Raw genomic sequence first — 13,856 nt, 5'->3', positions numbered from 1 at the left:
TCCATCACAGGGTCACATAGAGCCCATCATTTAACACTCTCACGCTCATCTAGTGGCAATTTAGAGTTTAAAGTAGCTATAATTTACACCAAATACAGTACTTCAGTGGTAATAATTAATAAATTTACTCTGATCACACATCAAGATGAGCCTTTTTACTTTGGTATCCATTGTTACTTATATTTGAACACTATAGTGCGACTCCACAGATTTCTTGGGAAAAAAATCAAACACTTCTCTAATAGCTTTCTATTGTCCAGTCTTCAGTAATACTATGTAACCTTTGTGGTTTTACTCAAACCATTGTCTCAAAGGAAGGCTTGGCTCAGCTGCAGTTTAACTGTTTTTGTGTGTGGATGGATACATAAGGATCCACATGAGAAAAATATTATCACTGAAATAAAACAACACATTTAAAATTTTTAATTGACTTCAACACTGATGGGCAAAATATTTCATTGTTTGAGGTTAACCCTGATTCCTGTTACACAGAAAAGCACAATATCGTCATACAGAGTAATGACTGAAAAGGCAGTTCATTTCTTTGAGCATTCCTGCTGATCAGGATCTATAAACTAAGACATTACCTGTACTCAGATACATTTTCAAACATACTGCACATCAACACAACTGCACCAATTAGCCATGGGAATGTGTTTCAGTTGGAGGGTGCTGAGTGCATAGGTAAGTTTGAGTTAGAGAATTTGCATGATCCTACCCTATATAAAAATATGATAATACCAAAAAGATGAAGTGAAAGCACAGTCAGTGCATATTGTTTAATCCCAACATTGATATTAAAATTTGCTCCAAAAGTTGAAAAGACAATATCCATAAATTTGCAGTCAAGACTTTATGTTGGTTCACTTTTAGTCTTCCAACCATGTCCAAGACTGTAAAAGACTACCAGTTCAGTGTTCATGTCTCCTCTACTGTAGACATTATTGAAGCTAAATTCATCATAGTTGGAAACATGAAGTAACTTGTAAACTTACAAACTTATAAACTTATATAACTTAGAAACCTTTTTCATCACATGAAGCATGCCATTATTTACTTTTTATTTTTACATTTAAAGTTATGAGAAAAAAGTCAGAATTCTGAGATTAAAGTCAGATTTTTTTCCAGAGGCCCTAATCCTCTTTCTTAGTAATGTCTACACTGAAAACAGTCAGTTGTTGGCGTTGTTATCATGGTTATTGTTTTCACAACTTAGTTTGAACTGCATATTTCACTAAATTACAAAAGACAAACTTAAGCAAGGTAATGGCACTTCAGACAAAAATGGATTTCAAAATAGAGCTACTTTAAAGCAGCATATTTTAGGAGGTTGTACAAATTTGGACCCACGTGTACAACAGTGTTGGTTTGTACACCAGATTTACAAAATACGTAAATCTCAAAATATTCTTGGAATATAAACATACACAGCACCAATAAAACCAGTTACATATTTTCGTTTAATCAATTCAATACCTTTGTTTCTGAACATGGATATCCTCTGTCATTCACTACTTAGTGCAGCAGCACCCCCCAGCACCCACTGTTCCCATGGCTTTAACCAGACATCAAACAGGAAGAGCAACCTTTTTTTAAATAGGTTTGTATCCAAATTTTATACTGATTCATTATTCTCTTTAAAGTGGCTCAAATATTAAAACTTACTCAAGAAAATTAAAAATAAAGCAACACTTTATCTCACATTGGGTATTTATACACAATAAAGGTGAAGAACACAGTCAGACCTGCCACTTTTTCTTCATGGCTCAAAAAAGTTGATTGTCATCAACTGCAGCAAAAAGGCGCACAGTCTTGCTTTCCYAAGTATTCCTCTTTTCAAGAATACCTTTTATTTTTGTTGAAAACAGAGCAAAAGAAGGCAAGTTACACAATGTTGTGTCACACAACATGTGTAACAACATAACTGGACAATTTACCTGATAATGCTCTGAAACTGTTTTTTTTTTTTCTTTGACCCTCACTGTTTTTCCTCCTCCGACAGGGGAGAGCTCTTTTACTATCTGTTATCCAAAATCAAAATTTAAAACCATGGAAATAACAACTAAAAATAGCATACAATGACAGCAAAAACAATAAAATATTAAAAACTATAATCATAAGGACCATAATTAAGGTTAGTGAAGTTCATGAGTGTGTCTGTGTGGTGAAACACAAGACTGAGGCCAGAGGAAAGAAGGTGGGGACTACCACACATAAAGTGACTGATTTGCTTACTGAAGCGCTACACTGCTTTTACCTTCTTGGCTTTATTTTTTACTCCCACCACACATTCATGGAATAAGCCACGAAGGGTTTGGGCCTGAGTGTTACATTGTAAAACTTTTTTATGTTGTCCACAGCTCATTACAGGACTACTTATTAATATCCACAAGCCTCAAGAAGACAATACATCTGAAACGACAACAGTTTTTGTGAACACTAAGTGCTAAACAGGACTGCCAGATAGTCTGTGATTGGAGCGGCCACTGTTCTCGTAATGAAATAAAAGCTTGTAGATGCACAGCAAGTGCCATCAATCTGTGTTTTTGGGCAAATAATAGCAAATCTTTTTTGTTTTCTATGGTTTATTAGGGCTTTATTAGTCTCTGAGGTCCTGATCCTGTCACTACAATTAGGCCAAATTTAGCCCAGCGTGCAGGGGAGGATCTTCCGTGTAACTGTAACCAAACTTCAGAAAATAGGAGCAAGAAGGAATGCCCCTTTTTTTTCACTGACATCTTTTTTCTGGCTGATAAATATAAGTTGGTGATTGTTTCTGCTAGGAAACTCACGTTGTGAGCAGCACAAATCTGATCTGCTAATTACTATCTGAAGAGACAAATTACAACTTTTTGCAAAAACCATTTCACAGTTACACAACCATTAAAGTCCACTGTCTTTCACTGAGGTAAATTCACTCCACAAAGCTGAGATTGTCACATCAAAGTGTATAAGTTTCAGTCATGTACAGCATATTGACCAGCCATTTCCTGGTCAGTGTGTCTGCATAGACACATACAGTATGTATCATACAAGTTCTTCATTGCCAGCCTTCAGCAATTTATGACGAGTTAATTTTATGTCTCTTTATTCCTGTCTGGTGTCATCACTGGTAGTCAGTCTGCTCTTGAGGACTGGATGAGGAGCTCCCTGTGGCCAGAAGCCCAACAACCCTGCTGTGTACTTTGTCCTTGCCCTCCTCCTGAGCCACATTATGTCCTAAGGACAACTGGCTAGATGTTGAGCTGGAAGAGATTAGAGGCTGGTTCAGGGTTCCTGTGCTCTTATTGCTTCCCTCTGTGGTCTGGTACATCTCTTCAGCACCATCCTCACTAGACTCTTGGTCCTCCGAGCCCGAGAGCAGCTCCTCCTCTCTGTATTCGCTGACATCGACCCCATCACTGGTAGCAGCCCCCTCACCCAGCTCTTTGAGGCGACCGTGGTGCTTGACATGGTAGCGCTGATTCTGGAAGAACTTGATGATGGTGTGTTTAGGGAGGTCAAGCTGTGCAGATAAGGTATGGATGGCTTCCTGGTCAGGATACAAGCCAACGTCCTGAATGAAGCTCTGCAGAATCCCTAAAGCCTCCAGGGAAATCTAATGCATTCAACCAAGTATATAAAAAAGACAGACCATGAACGTAAGTAACAACCAACTAATTTATACAGCAAAGACCCATAATAACAAATGACTAAGGCAAATTCCATTTTTGTTTTATCCCTACACCAAGATTCTGAACCACCATAGATATCAAAAACAACCTAAACACCACAGTGCTTGGGATGAATGTGCGAAGTGGTGGGACAGACCTAAGTAGTAGTAGCAAAGGGTAAAATGGATGCAGGCTATGTACCTTAGTGCGTGATCGTGGTTTCTTATTGCTCCCAGCACTTCCTGCTGTGGCAGGTGGACCTCCACCTGGTGCTCCTGCTCCAACACTCTGTGATCTCTCTTCATTTAATGGGACAGGTAATGGCTCCTCATGCACTGGAGATGGATGGCGCTCCTTGATTAGGGCTGGAGGTGGTCTATGAAGTGCCTGGTGAGAGAGAAAGTAAAACTGATTAGCGGGGCACAGTGAACCCCTGATCAAGCACCCRCTTCGRATGTTATCATCCATGAAATKGACGTTATTAGGCRTCATCAGTCCCCTAGAATGGCTTGAGAATGTCCCGGCTGTGCCAATTAGCAGGTTCCCCCATCCCATAGAATGGCTTCTGAATGTCAGCTGGTTAGTATGAGGCATAAAGCCACTCTCTGGTTAATATTAGGCATAAAGCTACTATCTGGTTAATATGAGGCATAACAAATCTGGTTAATATGAGGCATAAAGCCACCAAGGTTAAATTTAGAGAAAATGACATGGTTAGCGCTAAAGACACCACCCTCCACACACTGTATATTGTGGCTTTCCAATGGGGCAATGGGTAGAGCGCTTCATCAAAGAGCAGGAGACCAAGGTTTGAGACTGGCACGAACAGGACAAAAAATTTATTAAAATATGTTTTGGTTATTTAAAGACATTCATTGTAATTGATATATTAACCCACTAGGGGGCGCTGTCGACACAGTCTGAAGGCTAGAAGGCACAGTAGGGACATTCTGAAGCCATTGTATGGGACTGATAATGCCTAATAACATCCATTTCATGGACTGATAACATCAGAATCCCCTGGATCAACAAAATTATACCTCTTAAAACAAGTTTAAACATACTATGGTGGCCAGAYTTCTGTAAAATACATTCAAATTCTGATATAGTTTGTCATCTTTACAAGAACAAAACYATTTTAGACCCAATATTATCAGCATCCAAAATATACACAATTCACTTTATCTGTTTCTTTCGTTGCATGTTTTTTAAACATTTTAATTTAATAAAATCTTGAAGTAGCAATCTATACCTCATTATGCAGCTGTGCTATTCCATTACTATTGTCAAATATTGTTCCGTATTTTCATAGTGTCCAATAGACATCCCTCTCACACACATCAACACTTAAAAAGCCCCTCCCCTCTTCCCCAGGCTCTGCTCCTCTGTGTGTCTGTGCTTCCTGCGTGTCTGCTCTCACAGTGACACACACACACCTGCGCTGCTTGCAGAACCCACGCTGATAAAAAAGGACGCTGCTCACGGAACCAACACCTTTGCCCATATCTTTTAAAAATATACACTACACTTGATAATCCACTACACCAGTGTTTCCCAAAGTTGGGGTCGGGACCCAAAGTGGGGTCCCGAAACATCAAGGTGGGGTCCTGAAAAGATTTTCTGAATTAATTACATTTTTGCCTTAGTTGGTACAAAGGAGTGAGGTTAGTGTATTTAAAATGGATAAATGTAGTATAAAAAAATTGTTACTATGCCCATGTTTTGTTGACCTGATACAAATGTTTGTCACCCAAAAATAGTTGGGGGCTCAGGTCTCTGCTACTGTTTTGTACTATTTTGCGGGTCAAAAGCTGAGAAGTTTGGGAACCACTGCACTTTGGTTCCCAAAGTTGGGCTTAGGACCCAATTATGGGTCATGAAGCACCTTGGATAATCTCCAGAAATCAATTTAAAGGGTAATAAAATAATTGCAGATGTAATATTTTCCCDATAATTATTACAAAAACACAAAACAAGTATAATATTTATATTTGTGTGTGAGCTGTTTAGATTGTCAAAAAGCCTGTGTTTTTAGGGTTATTAACGAAGTTCATGTACTCAGACCAGTAATATTTGGGGTCACAAGTTTTTGCCATGGATAGGTTGTGGGTCAGAATTCAAAAAGTTTGGGAACCATTGCACTACACCCTCAAAATGAAATGTTTACAAAAGTGAAGAAGTGAGTTGGAAGAGGAACATCTTTGGCTGCAGCGTCGGTGGAGATGATTACAATACAAATTGTAAAATGTGCTGGTGAATTTTTTTATAGCAGCTTGAAAACTTTATTGTAAACAAAAGAACTTMGTTATACCAAGTGAACAATCTGACACGAATCAGTGTAACGAGACCAGGTCTGGAGGATTTTGATGCAAGGGAGTGTGTGGAAAGCTGCTTTAGCAAAGGCCAAAGATCCACAAGGCCAGACTACAGGAGTTGGTCATCTGAGGGGCATGTGTAGTCTAAAAAGACACTTARCCATGAAATGTTCAGTTTGAGATGTTGTTCAGCCCTTAAACTTTTGCACTAATAATTTAGAATTTCTTTTGTTTCATTTGTCTTGAGATGTTTAAGTTAAAATTACAGATMTTAAAATCACTTTAAATACATTTTCAGTAAGTTATACAGTATGTCCTGTACAATGCTGGTTCAAAYRAAGAACTTTGTGTTCACTAGATTGTTAATTAATTATTTGTGAGTTAATATTGCCTTAATAAACAATGATTAAAAAAAGCTAACTTATAAAACTGCGATGTGAAATTAGACAGTTAAAAATTTGGGTGCATTTAACATTTGTGCTGCTACACCTAWAAAACAAAGGTTAGGCACACTGATGCAACGAAGGCAAAATGTTAGGCTAGAATCCTGATATATAATAAAACATTAAATAAAGTGATTCAAGAACAACGTTTAGTTAACGGTGATGCAACACATCTTTTCAAACAACCAGTAGTTTGCCCTCCTCCATTACACAGTAGCCAGCTGTAGGGTGACCAGAGGGTGACTGGAGGGTGAGAATAAGTGTTTCACAGCTTCAAAGTGTCACACACCATTAACTTGTTCCAAGGTTGGCATTCAAATTGCTATCTGTCCGGTATACTTTTGACCTGATGTGTGCAACATTAGCTCTAGTAAAACACCAACCAGGTGTCTGCCAGGAAGTGTCTTACACCCCATTACTATTTAACCAGCCAATTCAAAACCTCAGAGGGACAAAAAMGAGTTGGGGTAGGGGTGCTTGATGAAATGCAGTCTTTTACGGTTGGAAATGGAGCTACAAAGATAAGGAAAACAAATATTATTGAGATACCAGAAAAAAAACCTATACAGATAAAAACAGAGCAATTCAAAATAGATCAAATGTAAAATTAAAACATTTTTTGCCCAACAACAAAAAAAATCTATAGCTACCGATTAGATTAAAAACGCATTTCAAAAATTAGAAAATGCTGATTTTTTATTTTGCTACGTACACATTTTCATTATTTCTTCTCAGAAATGTTAGGTCAGTGGCAAATGATAATTGTGTCACACTCTCACAGTGTTTGTATTTGGTTCATTGTTTTATCCTCCTGTGTTCAGTTTTTGTTCCCGTGCTCCTCTGAGCAAACCAGCAACTTCTGCCTCAGTACTTTTCCAGTTAGCCTGTCATGCCTAAAACTTTCACAAATAACCACTTAACTTTTAGAGTGAATTCTATTCAAGAAAGCCACCACAGCTAAGTGACCTTATCAAACACAAACAAGGCTTTAGCTCAGCCAATATTATAGATATTGAGCTAAATCTCTGAATGATAACAGCCGAGAGTCATTCCAAACACCTACGCAGAGCACCAACTGATCTCACAAAATCTGTGTTTCCATTACATAGCTCTTGGAATCAATTGCATTTGTTATGAACATAATGAGCCACTGGACACATTTTTTCAGAAACTAATAATTGGCTCTACATCTAAAACTCATTAACATTTGGAGTCAACTCTTTTTAAGATGGTCTCCGCAGTCAAAACAGATACAACTCATTTCTCAACATAAGGTCTGTTTTGAAGTATAGTTCTGTTCTTCTTCAACAAGAGCTTTACTTTTATACCTATTTGTTGTTTTCTGGTGCCATTTATAACATGATAGACGCCTCTTATATTTACAGTATATGTCAGGTAGAATCCTGCTGATTACAGGATGATAATCCTAAATGTTGATTTGTCATTTTGATCAGTTTGATCAGACTGTCAATACAATAAGTTTGATTTCTGTGGCAAAACCACTTGACACAAGCATATCTGGGCTTTTTCAACTCATTCTTCAGTAACTCAGCTCAGAACACGAGGAGTGCCATGTTCAGCAACTTTTCAGCGTGATTTAACAACAGGCTCTAAACAAATACACGTGTGGAGGTCTGACTAGGTGTTATGTGGTTGTTCTGGAGGGTGGACACTTGGCTGTCAAGATCAGCTGAGGGCCATTTGTCAAATGTGAGGACATCAAGAGAAGTGCTGGAATGTGAAGCAGTCCTTTGGTAGTTTGGCAGAAGGTATTGTGTGTTGTGAGAGCATTGTGACTATGTCCCACCCACTGGCTTTCATAGCAGGGAGGGGTGTCCCCACTGGAATGCCCAGCTACAAATCTGCGGTGCATTAAAATTAAAGGACCCACATAAAGATAATAGGGCATTGCTTTTCTCTCCCCCCCTCTTCAATAATAATAGGGTATTACTTAAATAATACTGTGGGCAGGCCAGACCATAAAATAACTCTGATTTTATTTGCAGGGGTTTATTTTCCAGGGAAAGGGAATAACCACTTTGCAAAATCTGTCTTTTCTCTTCTTGCTTGTACTCATTTAAATGTTCTACTTCTTTCATACAAAGCAACAGTTTTAATTGGGGAAAACTGTAGGTACACAGAAAAATCAAAAGTTACRAATAGTCAAGAAAAAGAACACTATTCTTGCTTTAATGAGGACCACACAGCTACATATTCATATACAAAGTAAATAAGACTCTTTATATCTAAATTGAGGATAAATTGTGAATGGGGTTTTTGAAAACCACCCTACCAAGCCCCACCCACAGGTCTTCATCATTTCTGTTTTTATTTGGACTGACAGCAAGGACTGTTGGATCAATGGCTGCACCCACACAAGTTTGCATCAACAGTGAGGTCTGGTCTCCCTCATGCACTAATGATGATGTTAGAGAGCCAGAGCCAAACACACAGAGCTCCAATGATGCCTCATCTCTTCCTTGAGTCCTTTTTTCACTGAGCTGTCCTCTCTTAACTGAACCCTCTCTTCCACTGCCAGACACCACACTTGTACTTTTTTTCTTCTTTCTTGTACTCATTTAAATTGTAAGTTCAACATCAAATGTTTAAACTCCTAGCCCAAATCTGCCCTGAAGTAGTAGATAGTGTCAGGACTTACTCATTTTACTTATACCATCCTTTTTCTTAACTCTGCTTCACTACACTCACCATTGTAACTTGTCTACCTTTTATCTTCAGTATCCTAACAACAACATTACCAGAGTTTTAGGTGTTATAAGTTAAGTTGCATAAATCTAACTCTGGTACAGTTTTTCTTTTTTGTTCCAGTTTGTTCCTAGAAGTGTTTTCTCAGTGCTCAGCTTTCCACAACTACTAGTTCTATTTCATCCCTACTGACCACCAGAGGCGGTGCTTAAAGCACTGAATGATCACTCTTGCGCATGCTCAGGTCGAGAATCTCATACCAACATGGTCACGTGTGACACCCGGTGACACTGGTAAGTCTATATAGTCACGTGACAATGACAGCTCAGTCCCTTTTCATCTTCCCGCATGCAGGTTGAATAGGTGGTAAGAATTTGATTGTTGTTTGTCGCTGGTAGCCTCGAGACTATGGTCGGAGCTACGAGGATTTTCTCGCCCTCTAGAGGCTGTGCAAGCTCTTCATTGTTACAACTTTGTTCTTCGATTAGTAAGGTCTTTTCTCTTTTAGTTGACGGGAGTGGCGGCGTCCGCTTCCCGCGTCAATTTTTCTGTTGCCGGTGGTRSAGCTGGATGTGCCAGGCTGCAGAGTCTGTTTGGCCCCTCTCCAACTGGAGGATGGGCATGATCTGTGTCCTTCTTGTTTGGGCCTAGATCACCTAAAAGGAGGCCTTGACTGATGCGGCCTGCCCTAATTGTTCTGTTCTGCTCTTGTCTCTGCATACCGCTCGTTTGGCTGACCTTCAAGGTGCCAGCCAGCCTGTGAAGCCTATGGCTCCTGAGGCTATGCAGCCTCCACGTAAGAGGACCAAGAAGAGCTCCAGGGATTCAGAGGGCCTACTTGGGCAGGTGGCCCATCTTACTTCCGAGTTGGAGCGGATGAAAGCACTGCTCGAGTCCCTTAGAGACGGCGGTGGCTCTGGTCTGACTGGAGACCCGAACCCAGGGCAGAGCATGTGTTCAGGGCTCTCCGTTTTTGACGATGATGCTATATCCCTGGCAGGTCCTTCTAGTGGCCCCCTTGTGGCCAGGGAGAACCTGGTTTCTACTGCTGCACAGGCTCTGTTGCAGCTCTCCAATGCCTCTCCCCCACAGGAAGGACCTTCTGTCACAGCTGGGGGGTCGGATCCTGCATCCCAATCCCAGTCGCCTCCAGCTCTAGGTTTGGCCGATACGAGGCCCAGCATCTCCTTCTCAGAGTATGATGGAGATGTCGGGCATACAATGACCAATGCCAAGGCCCCTTTGACACGACTGGTGTGCACTCATAAGTGGAAAGTATTGACAGTCGGTGTCGTGCTAGACATGAGGATCCTGTACACTGTTCTATTTCAGTTATTTTAACCTTCCTTCAAGCACTGCTTTCTCAAGGTCTGTCTCCGTCCACTCTGAAAGTTTATGTGGCTGCCATCTCTTGTTGGCATGTGGTGGTAGATGGTGAGACAATAGGCCGTAACAAGGACGTTTCTTTGTTTCTGAGGGGTGCCCGGCGCTTGCATCCTCCCTTACGCCCTGTCGTACCTGTGTGGGACTTCTCTCTCATCCTCACTGCGCTGCAATCTCCCCCGTTTGAGCCCTTGGCAGAGGTGAGCCTTGAGTATTTGTCAAAAAAGACTGCCTTTCTCCTTGCCATGGCTTCGACGAAGCGGGTGGGTGAACTACATGCGCTGTCTKTTCACAAGTCCTGTTGCCGTTGGAACCCAGCTGGCTCTAGTGTTACTCTTTGGCCTGACGTGACATTTCTTCCTAAGGTGGCCTCATCTGTGAGCCACTCTGTGCCCCCCCCCCAGCTTGCTCGCTTTGACACAGATGGGCCTGATGAACTTCTCTGCCCTGTTCGGGCACTGGAAGCATGTCAGACTGACAGCTTCTCTGTGGCAGTCTGATAGTCTGTTTGTTTGCTATGCAGGGCCACGCAAGGGGCAGGCCCTTTCCAAACAGCGTCTCATTGGATTGTGGATGTGGTGGAACAAGCGTACATTCTACAGGGCTACCAACCTCCTGCTGGTGTACGGTGCCATTCCACCAGGAGCATTAGTGCGTCATGGGCTGCTATGACTGGGGTCACTCTGGAGGCTATCTGTGCAGCAGTTCCGAATCATCTCCGAATACTTTTGCTAGATTTTACAGGGTAAACCTGGCCGCCTTTCACCCGCTGGAGGGGATCCTGTCCCAGCGTTTGTCATCCCAGTGAGATGGGCATGTTTTGAGATTGTTTCTTTTCTGGGTGCGATTCCTCAGGACTCTGTTGGTAATCGTCATCCAGTGCTTTAAGCACCGACTCTGGCGGTCAGTAGGGATGAAATAGAATGAAATTTACGACTATAACTACGGTTCTATGAATCCCGGATGACCGCCAGAGCGTTCGGTCCCTCGGAATCATTGTGTTTCACGAGAAGATTAAGGGACTGAGCTGTCATTGTCACGCGACTATATAGAATTACCGGTGTCACCGGGTGTCACACGTGACCATGTTGGTATAAGATTCTCGACCTGAGTATGTGCAAGAGTGATCTTTCAGTGCTTTAAGCACCGCCTCTGGTGGTCATCCGGGATTCATAGAACCGTAGTTACAGTCGTAACTTTCATTCAGTTTTGATTCTGTGACTTTTGGGTGTGTTGGTACATAAAATCCAAGTGAAAATCCTTAAATCAATCTGTTTTCCTAAAAGAGTAGGGAAGGGGGTTATTCCTTTGAGGTTGAATTAACATTGCTGGTACAACGAGCTGAAAAGTGGCGATGACTGGAGAACCTTCCCCCCCAAAAAGAGTTCCTTTGGTAGTATCTGGTTGACACAGTGGAAACAGAGCCAAAACGTTGCAGGTTTGCTTCCCGGCCCTTCTCTTTAGAGTTTGCATGTCCTATCATAGTTTTAGTCTCAGCCATTGTTTTTGTTTAGTTTTTCACTATCTAGTCTTGTGTTTTTAGCAGCTCCTGTTCTCAGCCTGCTTGCTCCTGCTCCACTCCCATCACAGATCCTCCACTTAATCAAGCTCATGCAACTCACCTGTGTTCCTCTGCATATAAGCCAGCCATTTCCCTCAGTCTGTTGCCAGTTTATCATCAGCCTTGTCTATGATCTACCAGCATTTTGTTCCCATGTCCTGTCCTGTTCTTGCCTTGGTTCCTCGACTCCTGTTATGTCCTCTGGTTTTTTTGATCCTCGCCTCAGCCCCTCCTGGATACCTTTGCTCATCGGCTGTCATGGTACTGACCCTGGTTCTGTTTATTGGATTACAGCCTCTCGTCTCCACCCTGTACGGCAACACAACAAATCTGACTTCCTGGTTCTCGACCCTCGCCTGTGTCCTGGATTCCCAACAACCGCCTAAACCCTCCAACCTGGTAAAACCTCTGTTTATTCTGTGCATGAACCTGACTTGTTTCACCACTCTGATTCTGCTTAATGGAACATTCAGTCCCACCGAGTTTATCGGTGATATTAACAAAGCAACCTGGAACCAAACTAACTAACTCTGACTTCCTGCTGACACCAGATTACCTGACGAGAGATCCTGTTTTGTTCCAGTTTTACACCAGCAATTTCAATAAATTCTGTAAATCTGCTTTTGTGTCCGGATCTTTTACTGTGCTCAGACAGAGWTTCATAACAATCTGTGCATGTGTGGGTTTTCTCCGGGTACTATGGTTTCCTTCCACAGTCAAAAGCATGCATGTTAGGTTCATTTGTAACACTAAATTGTACGTGTGGGTGAGAACGTGAATGCTGTTTGTCTCTATACGTTCCTGTGATGGACTTGCAACTTAAAGGGATCCACGATTAGTTGTAACATTAAACTTTATTTGATAAACATTTATTTTAACTACAAAATAAAGACTGTAAAAATACTGTAGGCTGTTTAGTTTGTAATTTTTTTAAAAAATATTTTAACATAGACGGAACCATTTTATTTACACGCAAAGCATTCTGGGTAAATGATGACATCAACTAGGTCATTGGTGCGAGGCTGCAAGGGAACTATATCCACCCTGAAGGTTAATCTTGGACAATATATGATGATTGGCTCTTTTAAATGAAACCAGAGAGCGTTGACAGAGAGGAGAAGGTAAAAATTTAACTGAAAATATAGATGGAGGACAACAGAGCTGCTTCATGTAAGAAGAACCTCAGCTTTGCCTGTTAGACTTCGCACTTGCCCTCACGCTATATTGCCTTATAAGTATTAGCTCGGCGCTAGTGCGACAAACAAGCTAAACTGAGGTCCTCCATATTTTCAGTTGCAGACTGAGTCATTTTTGCTTTCCCCTCTCTGTCATGTGGATGGAGGACCTCAGTGAAGAGAGGAGAATGTGAAGCACTGAGCTAATACATATATACTGTATGGTGATAGCGTAGGAGCTAACGCTGAAAGCTAACAGGCTGAGCTGAGGTTCCTCTTCCATGAAGCAGCTCTGTTGTCCTCCATCCATATTTTCAGTTACAGGCTGAGTCGTATCTACCTTCTCCTTTCTGTCAACACTCTCTGGTTTCATTTAAAAGAGCCAATTGTCAGATATTGTCCAAAATTAAACTTCAGGGTGGATATAGCTTGCTAGCAGCCTCATGCCAATGACCTAGTTGATGTCGTCATTTACCCAGAACACTTTGCGTGTTAATAAAATGGCCCCGTCCGTGTAATATATTTTTAAACTTTTAGTTTAAAAATTATAAAAACTGAACATGTATTTTTACAGTTTTTATTTTACAGTTAAAGTATGTTTATCATATAAAGTCTAATGT

At 41.1% G+C, this 13,856-nt stretch overlaps 1 protein-coding gene across 1 annotated transcript in view; it reads right to left on the bottom strand.

The window, feature by feature from the left end:
- Nucleotides 1–400: 400 nt before the first annotated feature.
- satb2 (SATB homeobox 2) overlaps nucleotides 401–13,856 on the bottom strand; it is a gene marked incomplete in the record, with an annotated part of 96,561 nt that continues 83,105 nt past the window's right edge. Inside the window, 2 exon segments of the mRNA XM_014024780.1 lie at nucleotides 401–3,598; nucleotides 3,855–4,040. Of these exon segments, the coding sequence (XP_013880234.1) occupies nucleotides 3,107–3,598; nucleotides 3,855–4,040 (678 nt within the window).

Source organism: Austrofundulus limnaeus, unplaced genomic scaffold (genome assembly GCF_001266775.1).
Source record: "Austrofundulus limnaeus strain Quisiro unplaced genomic scaffold, Austrofundulus_limnaeus-1.0 Scaffold439, whole genome shotgun sequence".
Lineage (NCBI taxonomy): Eukaryota > Metazoa > Chordata > Actinopteri > Cyprinodontiformes > Rivulidae > Austrofundulus > Austrofundulus limnaeus.
The sequence above is the reverse complement of the archived record's forward strand: the minus strand, read 5'-3'. Positions and strand labels throughout refer to the sequence as shown.